This window comes from Chenopodium quinoa, unplaced genomic scaffold (assembly GCF_001683475.1).
Source record: "Chenopodium quinoa cultivar QQ74 unplaced genomic scaffold, ASM168347v1, whole genome shotgun sequence".
NCBI classification, from domain to species: Eukaryota; Viridiplantae; Streptophyta; class Magnoliopsida; order Caryophyllales; family Amaranthaceae; genus Chenopodium; species Chenopodium quinoa.
Genome location: NW_018745286.1, coordinates 1,266,035 through 1,290,869, shown reverse-complemented (window position 1 = coordinate 1,290,869; position 24,835 = coordinate 1,266,035). Strand labels below are relative to the sequence as shown.

The 24,835-nt window shown below is 38.3% G+C and overlaps 2 protein-coding genes across 2 annotated transcripts; one reads left to right on the top strand and one right to left on the bottom strand.

The window, feature by feature from the left end:
- Positions 1–1,449: 1,449 nt before the first annotated feature.
- On the bottom strand, positions 1,450–2,043 carry LOC110711916. Its single transcript, XM_021890353.1, has one exon. The coding sequence runs from the start codon at positions 2,041–2,043 to the stop codon at positions 1,450–1,452; it is 594 nt and encodes a 197-aa protein (XP_021746045.1).
- Positions 2,044–10,844: 8,801 nt separating this feature from the next.
- Positions 10,845–24,365, top strand: LOC110712129 (WD repeat-containing protein 20-like). Its single transcript, XM_021890560.1, has 11 exons — positions 10,845–12,240; positions 16,936–17,247; positions 17,396–17,504; positions 17,591–17,684; positions 19,891–19,978; positions 20,076–20,159; positions 21,200–21,296; positions 21,369–21,456; positions 21,604–21,709; positions 22,005–22,097; positions 23,610–24,365. Exons 1-11 carry the CDS (start codon positions 12,061–12,063, stop codon positions 23,991–23,993), a joined length of 1,635 nt encoding a protein of 544 aa, XP_021746252.1. The 5' UTR covers positions 10,845–12,060; the 3' UTR covers positions 23,994–24,365.
- Positions 24,366–24,835: the final 470 nt, after the last annotated feature.

Sequence of the window (24,835 nt, the reverse complement as noted above, 5' to 3'; positions counted from 1 at the left end):
GGTTTAGGTTCCTTTTTAATCTTGTTGCTTAATCAAGTGATCACGATATTTAGAATTATGTGGTGCATTAGCATTCAACCAATTTAGCCTAATACTAGTTTGGAGCAAATTGAATCTTTGTTTGCATGCCTTTGCGATCGCAGGAATACTTTTCACTATAAGAATCGAGTAGAGGTTAATACGGGCAAACATGACTCCATGACTCACTTCGTACCATCATCCCCAATCCTCCTTTCGTGGTTTTGAACCATATGGAATTAGTAATCTCATGGATTATGAATGGGGTGTAACCTTCACGGGTCAATCGTTGTTGCCTTTCATTGTCACTTATGGTGGTTGCCTTATAATGATCCGTTAACAGTTTACAAGTTCTATAAAAACTTGTTGGCGGCTCCCTATTTTGCTTTGTCCCTAATCATGTCCCTAATCGTATATGTCAATTCCCGCTTCCTATGAGTGCCAAACATATTCACAACATGCTTACATAGGTGCACTTCGAATGACACCTACACCCTCTGCACAATTAATGAACATGAAAGGAGAGATGGGGTCCCCCCTGTTGAAGCCCTTGCTAGGCTTAAGCTCAAAAGTTAGGAAACCGTTGAACAAGATAGAATAGGACACCGAGGCTATGCATCTCATAATAAGCTCACAAAACCCAAAATGAAACCAAGTTTTAACATCATACCTTTTACGAAGGTCCATTCAACACGGTCCTAGGCTTTACTCATGTCTAATTTTAGGGCCATAAACCCCTTAACCCCTTTTTTTTTTTCTTCGAGAGGTGATGAAACATCTCATATGAAACTAGTACATTGTCCGTAATTAAGTGCCTAGGAACAAAGACACTCTGTGACTCACTAATCACATGTGGCAGAGTGAGTTTAAGTCTGTTGGATATAACCATGGAGATCAATTTGTACAACACATTACACAAACTAATCGGTCTATAGTCTCGAGGTGACTTACACTCATTCTTCTTTGGAATGAGGACAATGTGAGTATGGTTAATCTCTTCCATCGATTCACCATTATTTAGAATATTCAAAGTGTAAGAGATCACTTCATCCCCCATCAAGTGCCAATAATTTTTTGTAAAAAAAGAGTTGGCATCCCATCGGTTCCCGGTACTTTCGTCGGGTGCATTTGTTTCAACGCCTTCCGAACCTCCTCCCTTGTAAATGTAATAGTTAAACATTCATTCATTTCCTCAGACACTCGATTCTGAACTTTGTCAAGAACAAGTGCCATATCAACATTGCCATTAGAATTAAAAAGAGATTAGAAATAGTCAAGGAAAACCGCCTCCACTTCCTGTTCATCATCTCTCCAGGTCCCCCCTTCGTTAATAACACCCTTTACAGTATTTCTATGGCGACGCTAGTCAGCTTTCATATGGAAAAAGGAAGTATTTTTGTCTCCTTCCTGTAACCATGTTTGTCTTCTTCTCTAAGCCCAATATTCTTCTTCACGAAGTTCCAGTTCATCAATCTCATGGTCTATTTTCCGCATCACACCAATGTTCTCGGCTGTTGGGGGGGCATCAATTAGTGTTTTCATTTGATCCCTCCTATAAGTGATTTCTTCCGAAAAATCATAGCTACGGGATTTGCTCCAGGAATTCAGATTATTTGCACAAGTTTTTATTTTTCTCAAAACGTCATAATCCACACCCAAACTCAACGAAATGGCAACAATGTTTCCACATTCATCATCCCTAAGCCACTTCTTCTCAAAGCGAAACCCACGTTTTCTCTGCTTATTTCTGTTATTCACACGCAACTGTTTTTGTATTGTAATGTTAATGGGCGCATGATTAGATTTTCTTCTGGAAAGATGCTCCACTTTTGAGCATGGGAACTTCTCAAACCACAAGTCAAAGACAAGAGCGTGGTCAAGATGTTCTTGGATATTTTCCCCACCTTCCCTATTATTCGACCAGGTGAACCTATATCCTTCCACGTGTAAGTCACGTAACTTACATTTATCAACCGCATCCCTGAAACCATCAATCAAGCTCTGTTGAGTTATGTTTCCACCCATCTTCTCGTCATGACTCAAAATCCCGTTATAATCACCCACGCACATTCATGGCAAGGAGCATATCGTATTTAGATAAAGAAGCAGTCTCCATGTGTCCTGCTTTCTACCTACTTCGGAATAGCCATATTCCTATCATGTGCCATTGTATACCCTCACTGTTGGTGGCAGTGAAGTCCATATGATTCAAGGACTGTGAATGCAGAGTTAAATCAATTTCATCATGCCAGAACATAGCAAGACCCCCTTTTCTTTGCCTTCCATCACCTTCACAATCAACACTTACAAAAATTTTCAGATTTAGCTTTCGTTTCACACTCTCCCACTCCTTACCTTTTAACTTCGTCTCTGAGAGGAAGACAAAGTGGGGATATTCAGTTTGAATCACAACTTCCAGCACGACGTTCTCTGCACGTTGGCTCCCTAACCCCCTGCAGTTCCACGAAAGGCCTATCATTGTAGTTCTCGGGGTTACATAACAACCTCCACTACTGTAGAAAAGTTGACTTCGTTTCCGTCCTTGTTATCTGACTTCCCTTTTTTTTAAAACACCATACACTCTTCCATCCTGGTATTTTCCTCATCCTCACCTAACTTCCTCTGCCCACAATAGGTTTTGCATCTGTCTCCATCTGAAAATGATGTTTTACCTTGTGGATCTTCCTTAGTTTTCTTGTTTGTAATAATTTACTCCCCTCCTTTACACCTTCAACATTCTGGTCTGGGGCCTGTTGCGTAGATTGTACAAAGTTATTATTCCCTTCTCCATCAGTCACATTCTGTATGAAATTGTTAGTCACAAACTCATCTTCTGCATTGTTATGTGTCTCATAAGTCGGGGAATCCAGTGTTAGGAGTGTGATAGCCACATTTTTTAATTGTTTGGCCACCTCACCTAACCCTTTGCTTACCTCATTATTAACGCCCTTCCTGTCCTTCTTAACAAACAATTGTCTAGCATATGATCCCTCTTTGTCTGTCTCTCCACAATCATCCCCTTTATTGATTTGCCATGGTGAAGCCCTCAACCTATCGCTATAATTTCTTTTTGGGTTGTCAGCATGTTGAGCCTCCTCACAGTCTTTGTCTCCATGACCCAATTTCCCACGTACATAAAAGAATAGGGAAACTACTCGTATTTCACCATGAATTTCTCGGTGAAACCTCCTCTCATCTTCAAGTTGACTTCCCTAACTAAAGGCATTCTCAAATCAATTAAGGTACGAATATGGAGTGACTTATTAATCCCAATGACGTCTGACTTATCAACACTCAAGAAGGTTCCCACCTTGTCTCCAATTTTTCTCGCATTCGCTTCATTATTTTGCCCCAATATCGACAAATCGTATATCCTAATCCAAAATGGGGTATGGAACAGGGGTATTTCGGACGATTTCTTTCAAGTCTCTAATAATTTCACTTAGAGCAAAAGTATTCCTATCGAAATGTCATGGTTGAGAAGTTAACACAAATTCCTTATCCTTCCAATGGTGGAATTGGAAGAATAAGACATTTTTCTCGATACAATTTGCTTCCATTCCATGTTTAGGGTTCCATATCCGTTTCATAGTCAAAATTAAGGCATTCACGTTGACATGCCTTTCGGTCCATATCTTACCCACCATCCCTAATGAAACCTTTGCCTCATCCTCCTCTTCTCCGTCCGACCACCTCCCAGCCAAACTCTAATTCGCAATCCTCCTTTTCTCCATCTTTATTTGCAATTACTTTTGGATCATTATCATCTGCCATGATTGAGATGAGAAAAGCACAGTAAAACTCACACTAGAAAGAGGGAAAAACCTTCGAAAACAAAGGCGAAAACTAGCAGACGGCTAGAGAGGCCCTCCCAAGAACCGTAACCCTAGAGGGAATTTTAATATTTAATACTCCGTACTTTTAACATCAATTCACAAAACTCTCTCTCCCCCCTTTCACTAATGAACTACTAAACATCGCCCGCAATTCTCTACATAAAGCCCACAAAAATTAGGTGAATTGACACTTTTGCCCTTATATATTAAAAAAAACTCATCTTCTCTCTACTCTCACTTCTCTCTAAAAAAAATTCAAACCACGAAATGTCGAGGCGATAAGGCAAGGAATTGGCGGTGGCAGAGGCGGAGGGAAGGCGGTCACACGATGGCAAGGTAATTTTTTAAAAAAAAATTAAAAAAAAAAAAAAAAAAAAAAAAAACCTCGAAGAGGGCGGGGCACCTAGCCAGGACGTCGTGGCCACGGTGGCGGCGCCCAAGCCTAGACGCCAAACCCATGGCAACGGCAGCTAGTCGGGACACCAAGGCCACGGTGGTGGCGTCTTGCGAGGGCGCCGCCGCCGTGGCCTTGGCGTTCTATCCAGCGACATCCGCCGTGGGGCTGGTGGCTGGGACGCCACCTCCCTTTTTTTTAATTTTTTTTTGGTTTTTTTTTTGGTTATGTTTATATTTTTTTTTCAATTTTTTTTGTTTATTTTTATATATTTTTTCAAATTTGTTGTATTTTTTATGTTTATATCTCCTTTTCAATTATTTGTATTTTTTTTGTTTATTTTTATATTTTTTTTTCCAATTCTGTTGTATTTTAATTTTTTTTTGTAATTTTTTTATGTTTATATTTATTTTGTATGTTTTGGTAATTTTTTTGTTTTTATTTTGTATTTTTTTGTTTTTATTTTTTTATTTTCAGTGTTTTGTTATTTTTTTTTATGTCAATGTGTTAGTATTTTTTTTTGTTTATTTGATATTTTTTTTTTATTAGTTTTTTTTTTTAATTTTTTTTATGTTTATATATATTTTGTATGTTTTGGTTTTTTTTCTTTTTGTGTGTATTTTTTTAATATTTTTTTAGTGTTCTGTTATTTTTTTTTATGTCAATTTGTTATTATTTTTTTGTTTATTTGATTTATTTTTTGGTTAGTTATTTTTTTCTAATTTTTTTTATGTATATATATATTTTTAATTTTTTTAATGGAGTTAGGTATTGCATTTTTGACCTGGTGCGAGGAAGAGTATGGAAGTTATTAGAAGTAGAAACTACTCAATGCAGAGCTCAGGACCCAGACATGCTAGATCCCATGGTATTTCGGCCTCGGCTCACAGAGAACGGGTTCACCATCTTGAGGAGGATGAAGATGATGATGGTGAGGAGGATGAGGAGGATGCAGATGAGGATGTGGACGATCAGAGTGGACCATATGATGATTAAGGTCCATTCAGTCAAAGGCTTAATGATATGTATGAGACGCATAGAGTAGATGTGCGTAAGGGTAGAGATGGTAGATTTGTTAGTAGATCTGGCACATCATCTGCGTCCACTGTAGTTGGGCTGAGGCTTGGCCGGAGGAGAGCGAGATGTTCGGCCGATTGCAGGGCACTAGAGTGAGTCACCTTCCTGCCACCATGCACGATAAGATTGACTCAACGCTGATCACGGCTTTCGTTGAGCGACGGCAGCCGGATACGAACTCTTTCAACCTTCCGTTCGGTGAGATGACAATCATGTTGCATGACATCGAGGCCATCCTTAGAATTCGCGGAGAGGGAAAACGACTTTCTATTGTGACTGATACGAATCAGACAGATTTGTTGGCGGAGCTGTTGGCGATGGACAGGGTTGCGCTGTACACCGGGGCACTTGGTGTTTAAGATCACGGCAGTGTGAAGATCGCATCCGTCTTGGCACCCCACTGCACGTAGGACGCATGACGCACAGCTGGCTGCATATGTTTTTCTTCTCCTCGGGTGTACCTTGTTTCCGGATAAGAGCGGAAACAAGCTCAGGCCATGCGACATAGTTGACGTGTGTGAGCCCGACAGAGTAGGCCAGTTTTCTTGGGGCTCGGCTACGTTGGCGTATCTGTATCACCAACTAGGATTTTCTAGTCGGGCTAACGCGGCAGGTATCACTGGATGTCTGACTTTATTACAGACTTGGATATACGAGTTTTTTCCTGCATTTCGACCACACCACGACCCACTTCCTATTGGGGATGGGATGCCACGTGTTAGGGCGTGGAGTCCGTGGTTCAAGAAGAAGTCCACAGACCGCCTCTGATCGATACGGTTATTGCTTGACAGGATGTCCCCCTTAGAGGTAAAGTGTATAAATTATTTATAAGTTTATATTGTGATGCATTTATTATATGAATCTTACTAATTTGAAAAAATTTGCAGGTGAACTGGATGCCTTTCGGCCAGAACCCTAGTAATAGGGTACCTAGGACCCTCTACACGGGACTCATTCAGTATCGTGAGATCGTAGAGGCGTACATGCCCCAGCGTTGTCTTCGCCAGCTTGGATTTGTCCAAGTTGTCCCTCCTCCACCAGCATAGCCAAGTAAGGCGGTCTGATCTGCGTCGTCGAAGGAGTATGTCATCTAATGGCCGAAAAGCATGATTGCTATGTGGGAACAGTTTCCGATGGTTGCCCGCCTATGGACTGCGAAGCTGTAGAGGCCACCAACTGGGGTGAGTGCCATGTGTGACCAGCACTGCATGGAATGGTACAACCGGTATTCGCACCTAAGGTTGATCAGAGACCTCGACCATGGCGACGACGCCGATGATCATGATGTGCCACCGCCCACTGCCGTGGATGCGGTATGTCTCATAAAACATCTATTGTTGTGTTTGTTTGTTTTTAGAATTATATATCGTTATTGAATATTATGTTTTTTGTTGTGTGTAGTGGATGGGAAAGATGATGCAGGTGGGACAAAGACTCTCTCAAGAGAGGAACAACATGACGACTGCATCAGGTAGAGCTGCTATTGATGATTTGGACCAGGCCCTTACGCTGTGGCAGTGGGCGTCAAAGAGGGATTGCTGATTTGTTGGCAGTTTATGTATAGATCATTTTGTACATTATCATAGTAGTTTGTAAAATCTGACATTATCGTTTAAGTTTGTAATATTTGACATTATCATTTTAAGTTTTTAAAATTTGACAGTATCTTTGTAGTTTGTAACCCGCAAATACTAATTAGTATGCATGCAAGATATAAATTTAGTCAAAATTAGAATACAAAAAATAAATGTCTGTATAAAAATAGCAATACAAATACAAGGTTACATAGGAAAGGTATATGCTAGAAAAACTAAAATGCAGCTAGGTTGTTCCATTGATGGATCCGGTCATGATACAGCACATCCCAACCCCTCTACGCTTGGTGTGCGAATGGTGTACCACCGAGGTATGATCGATGCCACTGAAAATCGGATGACAGGTCCGATCAGATGAAATGTCTGTATGACGACCCTAGAAATGCAATAGCTAACTCTCTTACCGGTCTAGTGATAGTCTCATGCGAAGACCAAGGGAGAACCGTGGTACATGGAAAATAAGCTCAACTATGCAAACCAAGCCCAAAATGCATGACTGCACACTTGTAGATGTTTGTAACGGCAAAGAGATCAAGTGGCGTGTCGAACCAATGATTTTGACCGCAAGGTCCTCTTCCCCACCGGATACGCCGCAGAGAACTATCCAAGTCTTTGCCGTACACATGACGATTAACATCTCGGTTTAAGGCAATTTCACTGTACATCAACTGACGCACTAAAGCATAGTTGTCTTCACCCATCTGAAACACATCAGCCACGACCTGGAATCCGCTGTTACCATCTGCAACCACATCATTCCACCCGTCCAAGTATTCCATGATGATGTTAGGAATCCTGTCCTTATATGGAAACTAATCAATCAATATTCACTTCCTGTTGCACATATCAATAAACACAATTAACAAGTCAGTAGTAAACTAAACAAACATTCTAAAAAGTAAATTAAAGTACTGTACCGGTTCCGGGCATATTCACCAACTAAGAAGATTGGCTACGACTGGATGACAATGAACGACCACGACCACGAATGTACTCAAACGCACTCATGTTCTGCCGTGCTTGTCGACCTCTAGGTCGCTCGACCCCTTCAGGTTCCTCGTGATCCAAGCATGACGTGTTGAACATGTCATGAAGTATGTGGGTAGCATCACGAATGATTGAAGTGTGACTGGAGGACACTCGGCCAAACATCGAACAAAACTGCTCTAACTACTCCTGTTCACGGTCGACCGTCTGTGGAGCAGCATGCTCTCCAATAACGAGTCTGCCAGAATGGATGAACCTGATCATCATGTAACGACGCCCTATCTTGGGTAATTACACGGTGAATGGTGCATGCACAAGGTAGTCCATGAGTCACTGATATAGCACATCCGCACCGAATATCCACTTCATCACCCAACTCCTTCATCCTGTTGTGCTCGCTCAGAATCAACCCCAAGCAGTAGTGTGACACACGACCGTGGAGAATCTTAAATATGAAATGGAAATACATCATACCATGTCACCGTTTATAGTCCTCGAGAGAGTTCTTGATGTCGTTCTTCTGAGTATCAATAGCCTTGTTTATTCTCTCGAACAGTGTATCCAGAGCAGAGGTGGAAGAATCAGTCCAGTCCTTCAAAGCTCTATGAGCGCTCTCAACTCTACATGTTGTAGTGTTTCCAAAATGAAGAACTTGGTTTGTCCAATATTTGACAAACTTTTCCCTGTGAGGTATCCAATGTTGCATCATATAGTTTACCACTGCCGGACACCATTGGTACGCATCCCTAAAGTTATCCAAGGCTCGATCGTACTCTGCCTCTGTGGTAGCTTGCGGGATCTTCCGCCACTTACCATTTACCAATCTCTCTCCTGGATCTAAATTCTTGTTGAAAAGGTTGTAGGCTTTGACTTTCACACAGTCGTTGATGTGCCATGTGCACAGTAAATGCTTCGATTATGGAAACAGCTCCGCTATGAGGGCAAAGAGACTTCCCTCACAATCACTGACGATGGTTGATGGCTGAACATTAGGGCCGATGTAGTTTCTCAACTCCTCCAACACCCAATAATAACTCGCAGCCGTCTCATCCTTAATGGCTGCATAACCAATTAGAAAGTTCTGGTTCGTTGGAGCCATCCCAATCATCTCAACCAGTGGGAACTTGTACTTGTTTATCTTGTATGTTGAATCGATCAAAATCACAGATTGCCAAGACTTGATCATATCAGCACAATAAAGATGCACAAGGAATAAATGAGTCACCTTCGATGTCTCTTCATCAGAATTAAACCAGAACAGGTAACCACGTGCTTGTGTCTGGTATAGAAGCTGCTGAATAGGGTTCCTTCCCTCTGACCGTTTAAACCTCAGTTTATGTCTGACGTTGTAGATGTGTCTTTGGTTTGGCTGGTCTTCAGAAAATTTCTCTAACACAGATGCTAATATTTTAGCAGGCTTAACTTGAGCATCACACATTTCTTTGACAACTAGTTTTGCAGCAGGACTTAGGCCGCTTAACTGTCGATGACCCACTTCATATACTATCATCTCATGGTTGTGATACCCCCATTTAGAGTAACCCTTCACTTCCCAACCGTCACGACTTTGTTGTTGCCGAACCTTTACTCTGAACTCACACCCACAACCTTTCCGCTTTGTATCAAACCGAATCGATGTACTGAAATTTCGTTCCTCCCTTTTGCGATAACGGTCGCATCTCAAAATGCGATCCATTCTACCATCCCGCTGAGATTTATGAGTTGTTACTACTAAACAAAAACCAGATCTAATTGCAACCTGTTTTGCCCAATCAATCGCTTGTTGAGCATCTTCGAAGGGACCATCATGTACAAAAATCTCACTGTAATCAACACCGTCTCCACCAAAATCCTACAATAATTAAATAATTTTTAAATACATAGAATTATATAAAGATTAAATTAATACATTTAACACAAAATTAACACATACGAAAAATCTAAATTTTTTATTTGTAAATTTCATTTCTATATTTAACGCATAATACATTTAGTTTCTAAATTTACACATAATTAACACAAAATTAACAAATAATTATGTATAAAAGTATTCATACACATACAAAATTAACACATAATTATGTATAAAAGTATTCATACACATACAAAATTAAAACATAATTTATTTATTTTTTTTAAATTATTAACACATATTTAATTTACACATACAAAATTAAAACATAATTTTGTTAACGCATATTCAAAACATAATTTCAAATTAAAACAAAATTTTATGTTTTTTTGAAATTATTAACACATATTTAAAACATAAATTTACACATAAAAAATTAAAACATATTTAATTTCAAATTTATCTTTTAATTATTTTTTTTTTTGAAATTATTACCACATATTTAATTTCAAATTTATCAAAGTTAAAAAACCAAAAAAAAAAAAAAAAAAAAAAAAAAAACAAAAACTTTTAATAATTTTTTTTTTTAAAAAAAATTACGAAATGTGGTGGTGGCGTCTGGCCGGGACGTCGCCATCGTGGCGGTGGCGCCTGGCCGGGACGCCGCCAGCGTGGCTGTGGCGCCTGGACAGGATGTCACTACCATGGTGGTGGCGTCCTGCCAGGTGCCGCAACCGCGGTGGCAGCGTTCCGGCAAGACGCCACGCCACGGTGGCGGCGGTTAGGCCATCCGCTGGCCAGCATTTCGTAATTTCAAACTACAAGGTACCTCGCTTTCCGGCGACGATAACGGCTCTCCGGCGTCCCTCGACGATCCAGTCCGGCTCTACATTTTTCGAGAGAGAGAATTACGTTTTCGGTAAAAATAAGAAAAAGGGCAAACGTGTCAAAGTTAAAATAATTATGGATTTTATGTAGAAATTTGGGGGCCATATTTAACGAATCCCTACTATAGTAATTTTCATTTTCCAATTACTTTTTCTTTCTCTCGACCCGTAAACAAATGAACAAATATTAGTTAGGAAAATTTAACAGGAATAATCCAACCTGTTGTCCGTTCTCCCATATTAATCCCACCTTTTGATTATTCCTCATTAATCCAACCTTTATACCCCTTCTTCCCATATCACACCCAAATAACCGGTTACCTAAACAACTGGTCATCCCTTCTATCTCCTTCCTCTTACCATTTGCCATCATCTTCCTCCATTACCACCACCCAAAGCTCCACCTCCATTTTATCTTCCCCTTCAATTCTTTCTTCCTCCTCCCCCAACCACCCCTGCCCCTTCCTCCTAGCAGACATGTCACTGCCCGTCCCCCTCAGCCACCTTGCTTTCCCTCCCCTTCCCCGTAGCCTCCTTGCCCCTCAACACCCACACACAACCTCCCCTGCTCCCTCACTCGCAACCTCCATCACACAATTAAATCAAACCACCATAATCAGAGGCGCCTCTCCATCAGCACACCATCAATCGCCTGCTGACCGTCCACACATCACAACCACCGTCGCAACCCCAATTGCACCAGCCACCGCTGCTTCTGCCATCACCGTACAAATGGCCACGACCCCCCTTTTCTCCGTAAAGGGTGGTGAATGGAGGAAGGTAGGAGAGCAAAAAGGGGGAAGGAGTTCAGCCCCCCAAAACCCACCGCCACACCATCGGAATAACCCCTCATCCTACACAACCGCCGAACGCATTGGTTTCCGAGAGGTTGGTTTGTGATGGGTGTGAGCGTGGGTTTTATTTTAATTGTACCGGGGTTTTGCCAGGTTCGGCGGTTGTGTAGGATGAGTGGGTGTGTAGGTTCTGTGCGACGGTTGACGGTGAGGTGAGGGGTGGTGGTGGCATGTGTGTTGGTGGTGGTTGGAGGTTTGTGGTGGCTAGAAGAGGTGTTGTTGTTGGGTACATTAAAGGGGAGGTGAAGTGGTAATGGAGGAAGAGGCCATGGAAGGAAAGGAGAGAGAAAGAAGGATGGTGGTGGCTATGATGGTGAATCTGGTGATGGGGGAAGAGAGAGAAAGAAGAAAACAGGGTGGTTTGGATAGGTTACCTGCAAGGGTTGCTGTGAGAAAAGGGGGCAAAAGTTGAATTAACGAGGAATAATCAAAAGGTGAGATTAATACGGGAGAACGGACAAAAAGTTGGATTATTCCTGTTAAATTTTCCTATTAGTTATGCTACACTTTTAGATTCATCTCCTATTATTGTCATTGTCGTCGTCGTCATTGCCGAAACCATGAGTAATAGCAGCACCACTACCACCAACAGCGCCACCGTCAACGGCGGCATATCTTCTCCCGCCACCGCCGGACTCAAAGCCTACTTTAAAACTCCCGAAGGACGTTATACTCTTCATTCCGAGAAGTCTCATCCTTCTACTCTTCTCCATTATTCTCACGGCAAAACCGTCTCTCAGGTTTCTTTCTCTCTCTTCAATTTCATTGTTTTTGCGGATTATTTGTAATTATTTGATGATATTTGATATCGAATTGTAAGTTGTTTTTGATTGATGATTTTGTGATTGAATTGGTTATTTGATCGATTGATTGTTTTATCGATGTTAGTGTGATGTGATATTGTTGCATTTAATTATAAGATGTTTTCGATTATTAGTTTTGTGATTGAGTAAATTTTTAAATTGTGGAATTTGTGTTGACCTTGATAATCTATTGTTGAAATTAAAATGAATTCCCGAAGATGGATTCAATGGCATATTAATTTCAGCGTCGAGTTCAAGTATTAATACGTAGTACAATTCAATGGGGCTCAAGTAAAATACAGTACATTTTTGCAAAATATAGTCTTAGCTAATGCATCTGTTGATACATTTGTTCGAGTGCCCTAGTACTCGAATTTGAATCATCCTGGTAGTTGGCTTGTGAATTTTGTGCATTTAGATAAACTTAGTTTGGTTTGAATCTGAGGTGGTTTGTCATTTCATCAATTGCCTTTTTATGGGGTCTGAGGCGATGATGCAATGTTCGTAGTGCTTGTTGATATGCCTATTACAGTGCTTGGAGTATTCCAGGGATTACTGCTTCCAGTGCTCTATCACAGAATGATTTCCGGATGCTTATTCCTGCTGATACCAGTAACTCCTACTTCTTTGGACATACGAAGTATTAGATTAAGAAACATCCACAACCTATCCTCCTCAATCCTCATTGAAGGCGGTAGTATTGATTCATTCTCTATTTTTCTAGATTAGGAAATCTAATTTTCTTTTTAAGTCAGCTTTCATATCCTTAATTGTGGCATTGTGCTTATGGGCCAGTTGAGAGGTAGTAACAATTGATAGTAAAGAGAATGAATTTAAGTGTAACATTGCAGTAGCAAGATTTCATTGTTAACCATGATCCGCTCCCTCCATTCCCTTCTCTAGTGCTATGTATTCCTCTAAACCCAAATTCTTCATTTACTTGATAACTCCTTCCATCCAATCATCTTGGGTCCCCTACCTTTTTACTTTCCTTACCGTAGCTTTTTTTCGGTTTTCGTTTCACATGTTAAACTAACGTAATTGATTCTCGCTTATCTTACCTTCAATATCTGGAACTCCAACTTTCCTTTGAATGTTTTCATTCCTAATGTTATTCCTTCAAGTGTACCCACACATCCATCTCAACATCAGCATCTATACTATTCCCATCTTTCTAACATAGTCCTTGAAGCCCAACATTTAGATCCATATAATAATGCTAGTCTTATAGTCGTCATGATTTTTTTTTTTCCTCTAACGCCAAGGCTATGCCCTTGCCGCACAACACCCCAATTGTAGCTCTCCATTTGGTTCACATCTTGTTTGCTACTTCTGTAAAATCGATTGAAGGTACTCATAAGTCATAGCTTTATAAGACTTGTTCTTCAACAACTTCGTCCTGTCCACAAGGACTATATCTCGGCTTGTCTCCCTCGATTGCTACATCAGCATTCCATGTACTCTGATTTAGTTTGACTCAATTCCAACACGTGTCTCCATTGCTCTAGTTTAACATTTACCCCAATGTTAGTCTCGTCCACCAATACAATGTCACCAGCCAAAAACAAAAACATACAAATTGTAATTTTGCAAGGCAAAGTATTATCTTTACGTCCATGGTAATGCAATCCTATCTCTAAACTTAATCTTTCTTCATCAATTTTTATTACCACCCATTACCACAAGTGGAAATGTTAATGAAATCCTTGTAAGAAAGATGGAATCATTTGGGTTATTTTGCATTGTCATAGGCTTTGACATTGGATGTTCTATTTTTCAACTTGGAATTTCCTTTATAGATTTATTATCCTACTCCCATCCCTTTCCAGATACAGGAGTCTTTTTTTTTTTTTTTTTTTTTTCTTGAAACTCAGGAGTTAAGGTCTATAAGAGCAATGTTTTCCACCATGAAGGCAATTACCCTATTATGTCATGACACTTCTAACAAACTCTATCCAGGCTAGTTCTGCTAAGGACATTGTATAAATTATAAAACTACCTCCCCCTCCCTCATTTGGTTTACAAATCTTCTCCCAAGCAATCCAGTTCATTTTTTTCACCCTTAAAAGAAGTTTTTTAAAATTGAATCAAGCTTTTTGAGAATGTAGTTGGAAAAGCCTTTTCCTCGAATGAAGTATCTTTACAATATTTTAAGGGTTGACTGGATTAGCAAAGCTATTTGAAGGCATTCTTTGGGTTAGGGGAAACGGAATGTCCATAACAGACTGAATGTTGAGAGTTTCCTTACAAACATTAATTCAACAAGATTGGTATTGTTACTTGTGAGAGAAGAGAGTTACTTTTATGCCCATTCATTTGTTTGGCCAGCCTAAAAGAGGACAAAGATTTTGAAGTGTAAGCCTTATGGATAAGTGCTGAAAGGTATTCCGTGCAAAGTATGGAAATAGGATACTCTTGCATAATTCCTTTAGAAGGGTGGAATTTATTAGAATTGAAGAGAAACAAAAGTAGAACAATGTGTTGTAACATTTGTGAAGTTAGCGAAAAAATCAAATAAGTTAAGGCATTATTTGATGACTTTTAATTCAAGTCTCCATGAACCTTTTACAAGTCAAATTCAGAGAAAACTGCTTAAGGAATTCCCCCACCACCCCACCACCCCAAAAAAAAAAAAAAAAAAATTTCTTCATCGAGTGCAAGATTATAGATGAAATCATTAAATTAGAGTTAGATCCCCTACCCAGGATAAAATTAGAGGGTGTTTGGTACATCAATAGGAAAGGGAAAGAAGGAGAATGGAAAGTAACTCCCTTTGATGAGTAGTGTTGTTTGGTAACTGAACATATATTTATCTCCCAGCATTGTTAAACCATACTTCACACTCTCTATATTGTGTCACCACCACTAGGAATGGCAATGTCGGATTCGGGTCGGAGTCAGTGAGATTCAGATTCGATACGATTAGCAATCGGACTCTAAAATCAAGTCCGACTCTGAATATGGATTCGAAACCACCAACTCTGAATCCGGTCCGAAATGGACTTTACAACCTCCAAGTCCGACCCGAATCCGACATTTCTTCTGTATATATTTCACAAATTTCTTCAAGTTTCAACCCAAATTTAGAATTAATTTGCAAAAATCTGAAGAATGATAATGAAATTAATTACAAAGAAATATTATACGTATCTTACAATTATGAACTTGAGATCTTAAATTAAAAATACAACCAATACTTCTGGTTTTAGTACACAATTAAAATCTCGTACCTTATATTTTTAATCGACAAATTAAAAAAATAAAAAAAAATCACCAAATTCTAGATCTAAAACTATCTTCTCCAAATGTTGTTGTGCCCTTGTAAATAATTCATTGTAACCATAACTTTGATGAAGACCATGGCTATTTTGGTGGAAGAATTACTTTGTTCAAGACTTTGTAGAGATGGAGATTGTGTAATTTAGTTTTGGAACAGAGAGAGAAGAGAGTAGCATGGGTTTAGAGATAGAAAGAGTGTGTAGGTTTAGAGAGAGAGACTGAGAAAGTGGTAGCAGATGTTGTGGGAGGCGGAGAGATTTAGGTTTGGGGCCCTTTTGGCTTTTATTTGCATAGAATTAAACATAAAAATGAATCTGACCTGAGTCCGGTTCGAATCCGGACCTTACTTTTTGAATTCGGATTCGGATTTTTTTTATTTTCAGATTTCAATCGAACAACTTCGGATCGGGTCGGAGTTGGATCGAACCTGGATTGGATTGCCATCCCTAACCACCACTCACCCCATCGCCCTTAGTTACCTTAGCCCCACCACGCCCATTTCCAACCACCGCACCTTTGTCGTTCTCCTTCCTTTTCTAACTATTTTGCCACCACTATTGTTATAATTGATCAAAACTGACCATCTAAAACCATAATTGATGATAAGAAGAAGGTATGTTTTCATTTTATTTTTTTATTTCTTATAATTTCTTTACGAAATTTATTTTGTGGATTTTTGGATGGTGTTGTTGGTTATGAGTGGGTATGGGTGGGTTTTCAAGGTGGTGGGGGTGATTTTTGAGTGGGTGGGTGGGTATAGTTTGGGAGTGGGGGTGGGTGGAGTATTTTTTGGGTGGGTGGGGGTGGTTTTGGGTTGTTGGGAGGGGTGGTTTCGGGTTTTTGGGAGGAGTGGTTTTTGGTAGGTTGAGGCGGTGGTGTTTTGTGTTCTGGTGAGGGTAACGGTGGTGGGCAGAGATGGTGAAAGCGGTGGTGGTGGGGCGGTTCCAGTGAGTGGTAGTGGTGGGGCGGTGGTGGTGCATTGATGGTGTGGTGGTACATTGGTGACATAAAGAAAAGGAATGGAAATACCATGGGGGTATTAAAGTAGAATAGTTGGGGGGTAAGGAGAGGGTAAAGTGAATGATTAAAATGTCCTAAAACAACAAAGGGAATAAGCCGTGTTCATTTCCTTTTCCTTTTCTCTCTACCTCATACCAAGTGCCCCCTTATTGTGGTTGGAACAAATAACATTTCTTAAATGCGATCAACCTCTTTTACAATGATCTTGGACACTATTTTATAAGTTATGATGACTAGACTATGAATAGTATTCAACAATACATCTTTTTTATTTGGTTTCTGATTAAACCCATCCTAGTTTTTTGTTGTTATTTGCTGGAAAATTATTTTCAGGTAACATTAGCTAATCTCAAGGAAAAAATAGCTTCATCAACACCCACGTCAAGCTCAGGTTATAGTGCAAGTAGTAGCGTAAGGTCAGCTGCTGCAAAGTTGTTAGGCTCGAATAATGGAGGGCGAGCTCTAAGTTTTGTAGGAGGTAATGGAGCTAATAAAGCTGTTGCTGCGGCTACGAAAACTGCTACATTTGGAAGTTCCAGTAATGGTAGCAGCTCGCCCATTACCAGTTTTGATGGTAAAGGAATGTACATAATATATAATGTGGGTGACACTTTGTATATTAGCGACCTAAATTCGCAGGAGAAGGTAAGGCTTATTATTTATCTAATCATTTGTTTATCTATTTATTTATTGATTATTATTTTTTCAATCTAATCCTTACCCCATTCTGATGTTGTTAAGTTAATCTGGGAATAAACATTTTGTGACTTAAGAGATGCATGTGCTTATGTAGGATCCCATTAAATCCATACACTTTGCAAGCTCAAATCCTGTTTGTCATACCTTTAATCCTGAAGCTAAGGACGGCCATGACTTACTGATAGGGTTAAACTCTGGAGATGGTATTTCTTTGCTTCTTGGCTGATATTTATTTACTTTTTATTGCCCTGAAATGACTAAATATTTGTATCTACCTTTATCTTTGCAGTGTACACAGTTTCCTTAAGACAGCAGTTGCAAGATATTGGAAAGAAGCTTGTTGGAGCACATCACTATAACAAAGATGGCTCCATTAATAACAGGCAAGACCTACATTCTGCATTAAATATTACTTGATCGTGTGATTATTTCATTTTCAGGGTTTTGTATCTTTAGTTGATTTGCATAATGCTGTCATCTCAATATGGGTTCATATGTTGTTTCTTCGGCTCATAGATTCTGTCAAATTTTACAACTATTGAGTTTTAGCATACTAAAGTGGATTAAGAACATTCTTTACTTTCCAGACTTCTTTTTTGGCTTCTGCTTCTACCACCTCTCTAAATTCGTATTTGGAACCTCATTTGATTAGATTTAAGGACTTATCTACGGTGTTGATATAATGTTATCATGGTTTTTGGTCCAATATAATCAATTATAACGCAAATGCAGCTTTACACCATAACCTTTTGCAAATTCCTCCTTATAAACACTTTTCAGGGGTGGGGGGATCTTTAGTTGCTAGCTCATTTCTCTTATCTTGCAATCTGTCTTGTATAACTTGAAAGTGATTGCCAGATGTCAAATGCACTTATTGGAATCCATTATTGAAGTTACACAGGGTGGTGGACACTTAGTTGTCTCTCATTCATTTATGTTTTTATGGCTCTTTGTGGCTCATTAGTTTAGTAATTTATTAAAACCCAAACCTCATTAAGAAAGTAGAAGCCACTGTCTTAGCCGACCTATTCCAATCTATGTGGAAACCTCCGATTGAAGCTGTCTTTATGATTTAAAGTTGTTTCTATGCATGCAGTATGAGAGAAAGTCATAAAGTCATAATTACTTATTGGTCTAGTTCACTAAGGGTATAGTTATATTATTTGGATGTGTTATACTTTGAGCTTTGATGGAAATGCTCTTTCCCTCCATATCGTCAATTTATTGTTTGAGGTGTGGAACTAAGATTTACAAATGTATCCCAAGACCAAGTATAATTTCTTGATAGTCTACTGTTAAGCTTTGCAACTTACATATCATTGACATATTCTTCCTTTGGTTGTCTGCTGTTTACAAACATTCAAGTGCTCTAAATTAATAAACAGTTTTGCTCAAACTGGAATACGAGCCAAATTTTAGCCTAGACAAAGATCTATATTGGGCTTCGGTTTGAATTTGTTTTCTCAAGGAAACAGTGTTTCTTATAAGGGGATTAAATATCAACAAGCTGAATTCTGTTATCATGCACTGACTTGCTCTGAAGCCCTTCTAGCTATTAACACTGGTCTTTAGTCATGCAAGATATCATATGCTAAGATGTAGCTGTTTCTGTGGCTGTGGTACTAAATATTCTCAAACTCATAATACATTATTATAAGCACTTTTTATTTTACGTATACTTTCTACTCTGTTTGTCCCTTTTTTTCATGAAGATGCATAAAACCCCATCTTAGTTTTAGAAGTTTGTTGTTGTCTATTAAATTTCATATTTGGTATAGCCACTTTTAATGTGTGCTCAACTTGATATGCTTATCTGGTATGTCAGTTTTGTTCATTGTTAAAGTTTAAGTTATGTAGTTACTTATTATACTTCTTCCGTTTCTTTTTAGATGCATCACTTTTTAAATAAGGAAGTTTCAAATTAGATGCATCACTTTCTTTTTCTATTGATAAATTCTCTCTATCTCTCTCATATCACACGAGTCCTCTTTTTCCTCTCTCTATCTCTCTTATCTCCATAAACTACCTAAGAATCCGTGTTTTTACAAATGATGCAACTAAAAAAAACGGAGGAAGTATTCTATCTTTCAAGCTCTGTTCTGCTCTCCTCATCTTATTTTCACTTATTTTAGACCTAATAAGTTGTATTAAGGGCCAATAATTTTATATAAGATAATATAAGGGCTAATAAGTTCAAATAATATATGATAAGGGTTGATAAGTTATAGATTAGATAAAACAAGTTCCAATAAGGTCTAATAAGACATATAAGGCTCAATAAGGTCTAATAAGCTCTGATATAATAAGATAAGATAAGACCCACAAGGTTTGAAAAGTTCAAATTAGATAATATGAGTTCATAACTAATAAAATAAGATAATTTTAAGATCAATGAAATTCAGGTGAAGAGAACACTACCATAATATGCCACATGTTGTAGAATGGATGATGTGTTTATCTTGCTTGTATATTGCAACTGCTCATGTGAACATTAAAGTTCTTGCCTATCCATTACATAAAATTTATGTGCTCCCTTGTTCTTTATACTCTATTTGATCAAATCATGTGACAATTTAAATTTTAAAGCAGCCGGTGTACCAGTGTAGCATGGGTCCCTCAAGTCAATGGTTTCTTTGTTGTTGCTCATGCTGATGGAAACGTGTATGTGTATGAGAAGGCAAGTTTCATATAAGTGATTTTTAAGTTCTTTGTCCTCTCTTCTATTTATCTTTTACGTTATTGCTCAAGAGAACTGTATTTTTACTATCTTTTAGGGGAAGGATGCTACTGTTGATTCGTCTTTCCCACTCATAAAGGATCCGACTCAATTTTCTATTGCACATGCAAAATCTAGCAAGGTGAGGTACTACTTATAAACTGAGAAGCTTGACCTCTTCTACTGATGAATTTTGCCCCTGCTCCCTCATAGTGCCTTCAATGAATGTGTCCTAAAGGAAACAAAATGTAGAAACCAGGAATGTTTGGAGCACAGCCTATGTACTGTAATTTCCCCCTTTTAATTGCTGAGAATGTGTTAAATCATTTAGTTATACATTTTGTTAACTTGGGGACTTCTGTCAAGGTTTTGTACTAATGTATTTACATTGGATTTGTGCATTGTGTCACATTGATGTACAAGTAATCCTGAGATTAAGAATGGATGTTCCAGTATGTGCTATCTTGCTGTTATTTTCACAGGATCTGTCATAATTCTATCCACCCTTAAAAATATCTTGTATTAATATAGCTGGTTAAGATCATTTGACCATGAGGACCTAATCTGTGCTATGGGAATCTTGTCAAATTCGGTAGTGATATGGGCAGCCCTAGGGACTAGCTTTAAGCGTTAGATATTCATCCTAAAAATGGCACTCCCTTCAATTTTTCTAAGTGTTACATTTTGACCGATACATAGTTCTAGGAGGTTTACTTGACTTTATTGTAATTTATAATAAGAGGTAAGTGGGGTAGATAGAGTACTAAGAAATTGTAAGAAAATATAATGAAGTAAATAGTTTATTGAAAAGCTAAGTAAGAGAGGTGAAAGGAGAGAAATAGTAGTAATAATTATTTAAAATAAAAAATAAAAAATAAAAAATAAATAAAAAAAACCTGACAAGGCAGTTGTAACACTAAACAGAGGGATTATTAGTTTAGGAATTCATGATTAAATCACGCGTTGAATGGTGTATTTATTCTTTGTAATGTTTGATTAATGTAATTGCACATTCTTGTGTTTCTAACTTGTGTGTGAAATTTGGATCGAGAAAGTTGGTCTTTGGATACAATATTTTGTTGGTGAAATTGACTGGTTTTAGTGATACTGGCAATTATAGGGTTAGTTTGTTAGCCATATGTTACTGCCTGTCTGATTTCTCATGAATGATTATGATTGCAGAGCAATCCTATTTCTAGATGGCATATATGTCAAGGTTCAATCAATAGAATGGCATTCTCCGTTGATGGCACTCATTTGGCTGTTGTTGGGAGAGATGGTATTTTTTATACACACTTGAGTTTGATCCCATATAATGCTTATTCATCAATGACGTAGTTATGCTTTGTAGGCTTTTTAAGAGTTTTTGACTACCAGAAAGAACTGCTAGTATGTGGAGGAAAAAGTTATTATGGTGCTATACTCTGTTGTGCATGGAGGTAATGTCAACAAATTATGTTATGACTCATGAGAGCTTTATATGTATAGATTTGATATATGCCTTGCCAATTCTGTGTTTATTATTCATTACAACATACTATTCTCTCAAGAATTGCAATTGACTTGAAATTTTCTTCTTCACATAGCATGGATGGTAAATATATTTTGACTGGTGGTGAGGATGATCTAGTTCAAGTTTGGAGCATGGAAGATCGCAAGGTTATAGCCTGGGGTGAGGGGCACAATTCATGGGTGAGCCTCCTTCTGGCCATTTCTTATTATTTAGGGAGGTGGAGACAAAGAATACAAAATTGATCTGGTCATCTTCATTTGAGCTGATGGGAAGGGCCCAATGGGAAAGGTGTTCTTAGATTGGGATGGTTGATTCCTATTTTTTTTCTCTAGAATTTGATTAGCTAGCATGAATTTGATTAGCTAGCATGCTACTATGCTTCTTGTCCAACTGCCAAAGCCCCCCTTTGCTCTTATATTTCCTTTTTTTGGTGATCTTTATATGCCCCTTCCTGTTTGAACTGGATTTTTGCAGGTGAGTGGAGTTGCTTTTGATCCATATTGGTCACCCCCATCTTCAGATAGCACAGGAGAAAATGTGATGTATCGGTTTGGCTCTGTTGGTCAGGTATGTGGTTCATTGAATATTGTTGTATAATCATATTGTGCCTTCATATCTATCTGATGGAGGTCGAGGAATTCTCTACAAACTGTTAATGAATGAATCAGATTTGTAGAACTGAAAAAAAAGAGAATTTGGGTGTTGTATTAGCAATGCAATCAAGTCATCACTAAGGAGATTACAGCCCCATAGGAAGCTAACAAAATATCTAAAAAAAAAAAAAAACTTCTCATCAATATTCATCATATCTCCCAGATGTGCTCTATTAATAAGATTCCTTTAACAAACTCATCTTTCTCTTCAAGACACTATCGTAGTGCACGACCTACACTCCTCCCGATAAACTTGATGCATTACATTAAGTCACTAAGTTTAATTTAAAACCCATAATGTACTAATGTGATATGCATGACAAATATATGCTTTTCTAAGACATTAATTTCAAAAAGCACCAGTCCGCTATACGTGCACTTTGAATTTGATGGAATGAATGAGTCTCAGTTGTAGGCAATGGCTATGCAAAAGGACATAACAGAACATATTCCATTAGCCCTTTTTCCTTATTACGTTCATGGTTTCACCCTGTTAATGATTTCACTTCTACAAACTGTTGTCTCGTGGTCAATCTCATCTTCAGCATGCCCCCTTGTTGCCACAAGAGTATGCCAAGGACATTTATCGACTCTCTGTCCGTTTTCACAACATTTTTTAAGAAGTATTTTGATCTACAACCTAAAAAATTTATATGTACCATTGTCCATTGTTCGGCTTCTCAGATTGAGTTTAGATTCCCGGAAGGAAGAACATTTCACTGTTCCTCCTAGCAATATCCCAGCATCATCAATACAAAAGAAATTTGTTCTTGGAAGTCTCATCAAACATCGAAGTCCGCTGAGATAATGATGTATTTTTTCTCCCTTGATTTATCTAAGTGTCACCTACCATACACAAACTGTAGGCATCAGCTACCTTATCTCCTTTTGCTAAATCAGTCAAGTTGGGTTATGTTTTGTTGTCCTATTTAAGGGGAATAAAGTTAACATTGGTTAGTTGCTTCATTTTCTCCTGATATCAAAAGATTCTCTTCTTAGTTAAGTTTAATACTCCCTCCATCCCCCACAAAACTTGGGCACATAGTTTTAAGGGAATATTGGTGATGGGTTTTGTTGAGTATAAGTGATTAAATAAGGTAATGGGTGCTGTTTATTGTTGATTTAATTACATGTCACAAAATCCTACCAGATGAGACTATCTCGATGAGACCTACAAGTTTTTTCCCATGTCTTTTCATTAGTTTGAAGAAGAGAGAGAGTAAGAGACTGTCATATTTTAACATTAATTCAAAGTTGGAGGAGCATGACCATGCCATGCTAGACGATGACATTTTTTATTTACATATTTCCTTAATTCTTCTAGGGTTACATGTCATGGTTGTGATTTTTTTTTTTTTTTTTTTTTTTTTTGTGTGTGTTGTGAACACCTATATGATCGATCAAGTGAAAATTTTTCCATTTGCAGGACACTCAATTACTCTTATGGGATTTTTCAATGGATGAAATTGTAGTGCCTCTTCGTCGTTGTCCACCAGGTGGTTCACCTACATACAGTGCTGGAAGTCAATCAGCACAATGGGATAGTGTGGTTCCGTTGGGCTCTTTACAGCCTGCTCCAAGTATGCGAGATGTCCCAAAGCTTTCTCCACTTGTTGCTCATCGTGTGTACACTGATCCTTTGTCAGACTTGGTCTTCACACAGCACTCCATCCTTACAGCATGCAGAGAAGGGCATGTAAAAGTTTGGAAGAGACCTGGGTCTTCTGAAACCATATTAGGCGATTCAGAAACTGCAAATGCGATAGAAAAGCACCCAATACCAAGTGCCAGTGGGTCTGATTGCAAATGATCGTAAGAGTGGGCATTTCCAATATCGTAGCCATATTTATTAGCATATGCCTAATCGGCATCATCCAAGCTGGTGCCACGGAGTTAATCCACTCAATTTTCTGTATCTAGTACAAATGTTGAATGTTGAAGGAGCTACTTATTCAGCTTCACCAGGGTTATTAACTGTATAGGTCCAAATAATAGAGCTGATGCAGTTACTTCTTGTTATTGTAGTTAGAAATCCCGATGTTTAGTATGATTTGGTTGTAGCCTTGTAGGTCATCAGAGTACTCTAACCTTTTGCAGCAAACAAATAATTTGCTGTATACTAATTACTAAGTACTTCGATCCCGGAAATGGCTTTATTCTATGATTTAGCGAGTTCTATAAACTCAACTCTACTATTATACAACATGATAATATCTATGCATCACACAGTGACATATATATTGTATAACGATATCAATATAGTGTTGAATGCAACTTAAAAAAGATATCTTGCAAAATTGTAAAAAAAATATATTGTATATTATTGTCTAAAGCTGATCTATTTCAATTTATCAATATAACATACTGCTTGGCCCTTCGTTCACAAATAAATTGGAATAACAGTTATCTCATTTTAACAGATGACAATAAGATTAACATGGTTAATGAAAAATAAAGCAATGATAAAGATGGTAGAGAAAAAAAAATAGCTATAGCAGAGAATTTTTTTTGGATAACAAAAGTAATATGCAACTCGATTTTGATATATTTTTTGAGATGGAGAGCGTTGTATCTCCTTTGTTATATTTTCTGTTTAACCTCCATGAAAGCTATTAAGAAAATACTATCCCTTACCTTGTGGACGTAAATCAT

Excerpts from the sequence above, each read along its gene's own strand:
- LOC110711916 (XM_021890353.1), bottom strand. The coding sequence starts at position 2,043 with ATGGGTGGAAACATAACTCAACAGAGCTTGATTGATGGTTTCAGGGAT.
- LOC110712129 (XM_021890560.1), top strand. The coding sequence starts at position 12,061 with ATGAGTAATAGCAGCACCACTACCACCAACAGCGCCACCGTCAACGGC. Across the intron at positions 12,241-16,935 it reads ACGGCAAAACCGTCTCTCAG|GTAACATTAGCTAATCTCAA; the intron begins GTTTCTTTCTCT and ends AATTATTTTCAG. Across the intron at positions 17,505-17,590 it reads AGGGTTAAACTCTGGAGATG|TGTACACAGTTTCCTTAAGA; the intron begins GTATTTCTTTGC and ends TTATCTTTGCAG.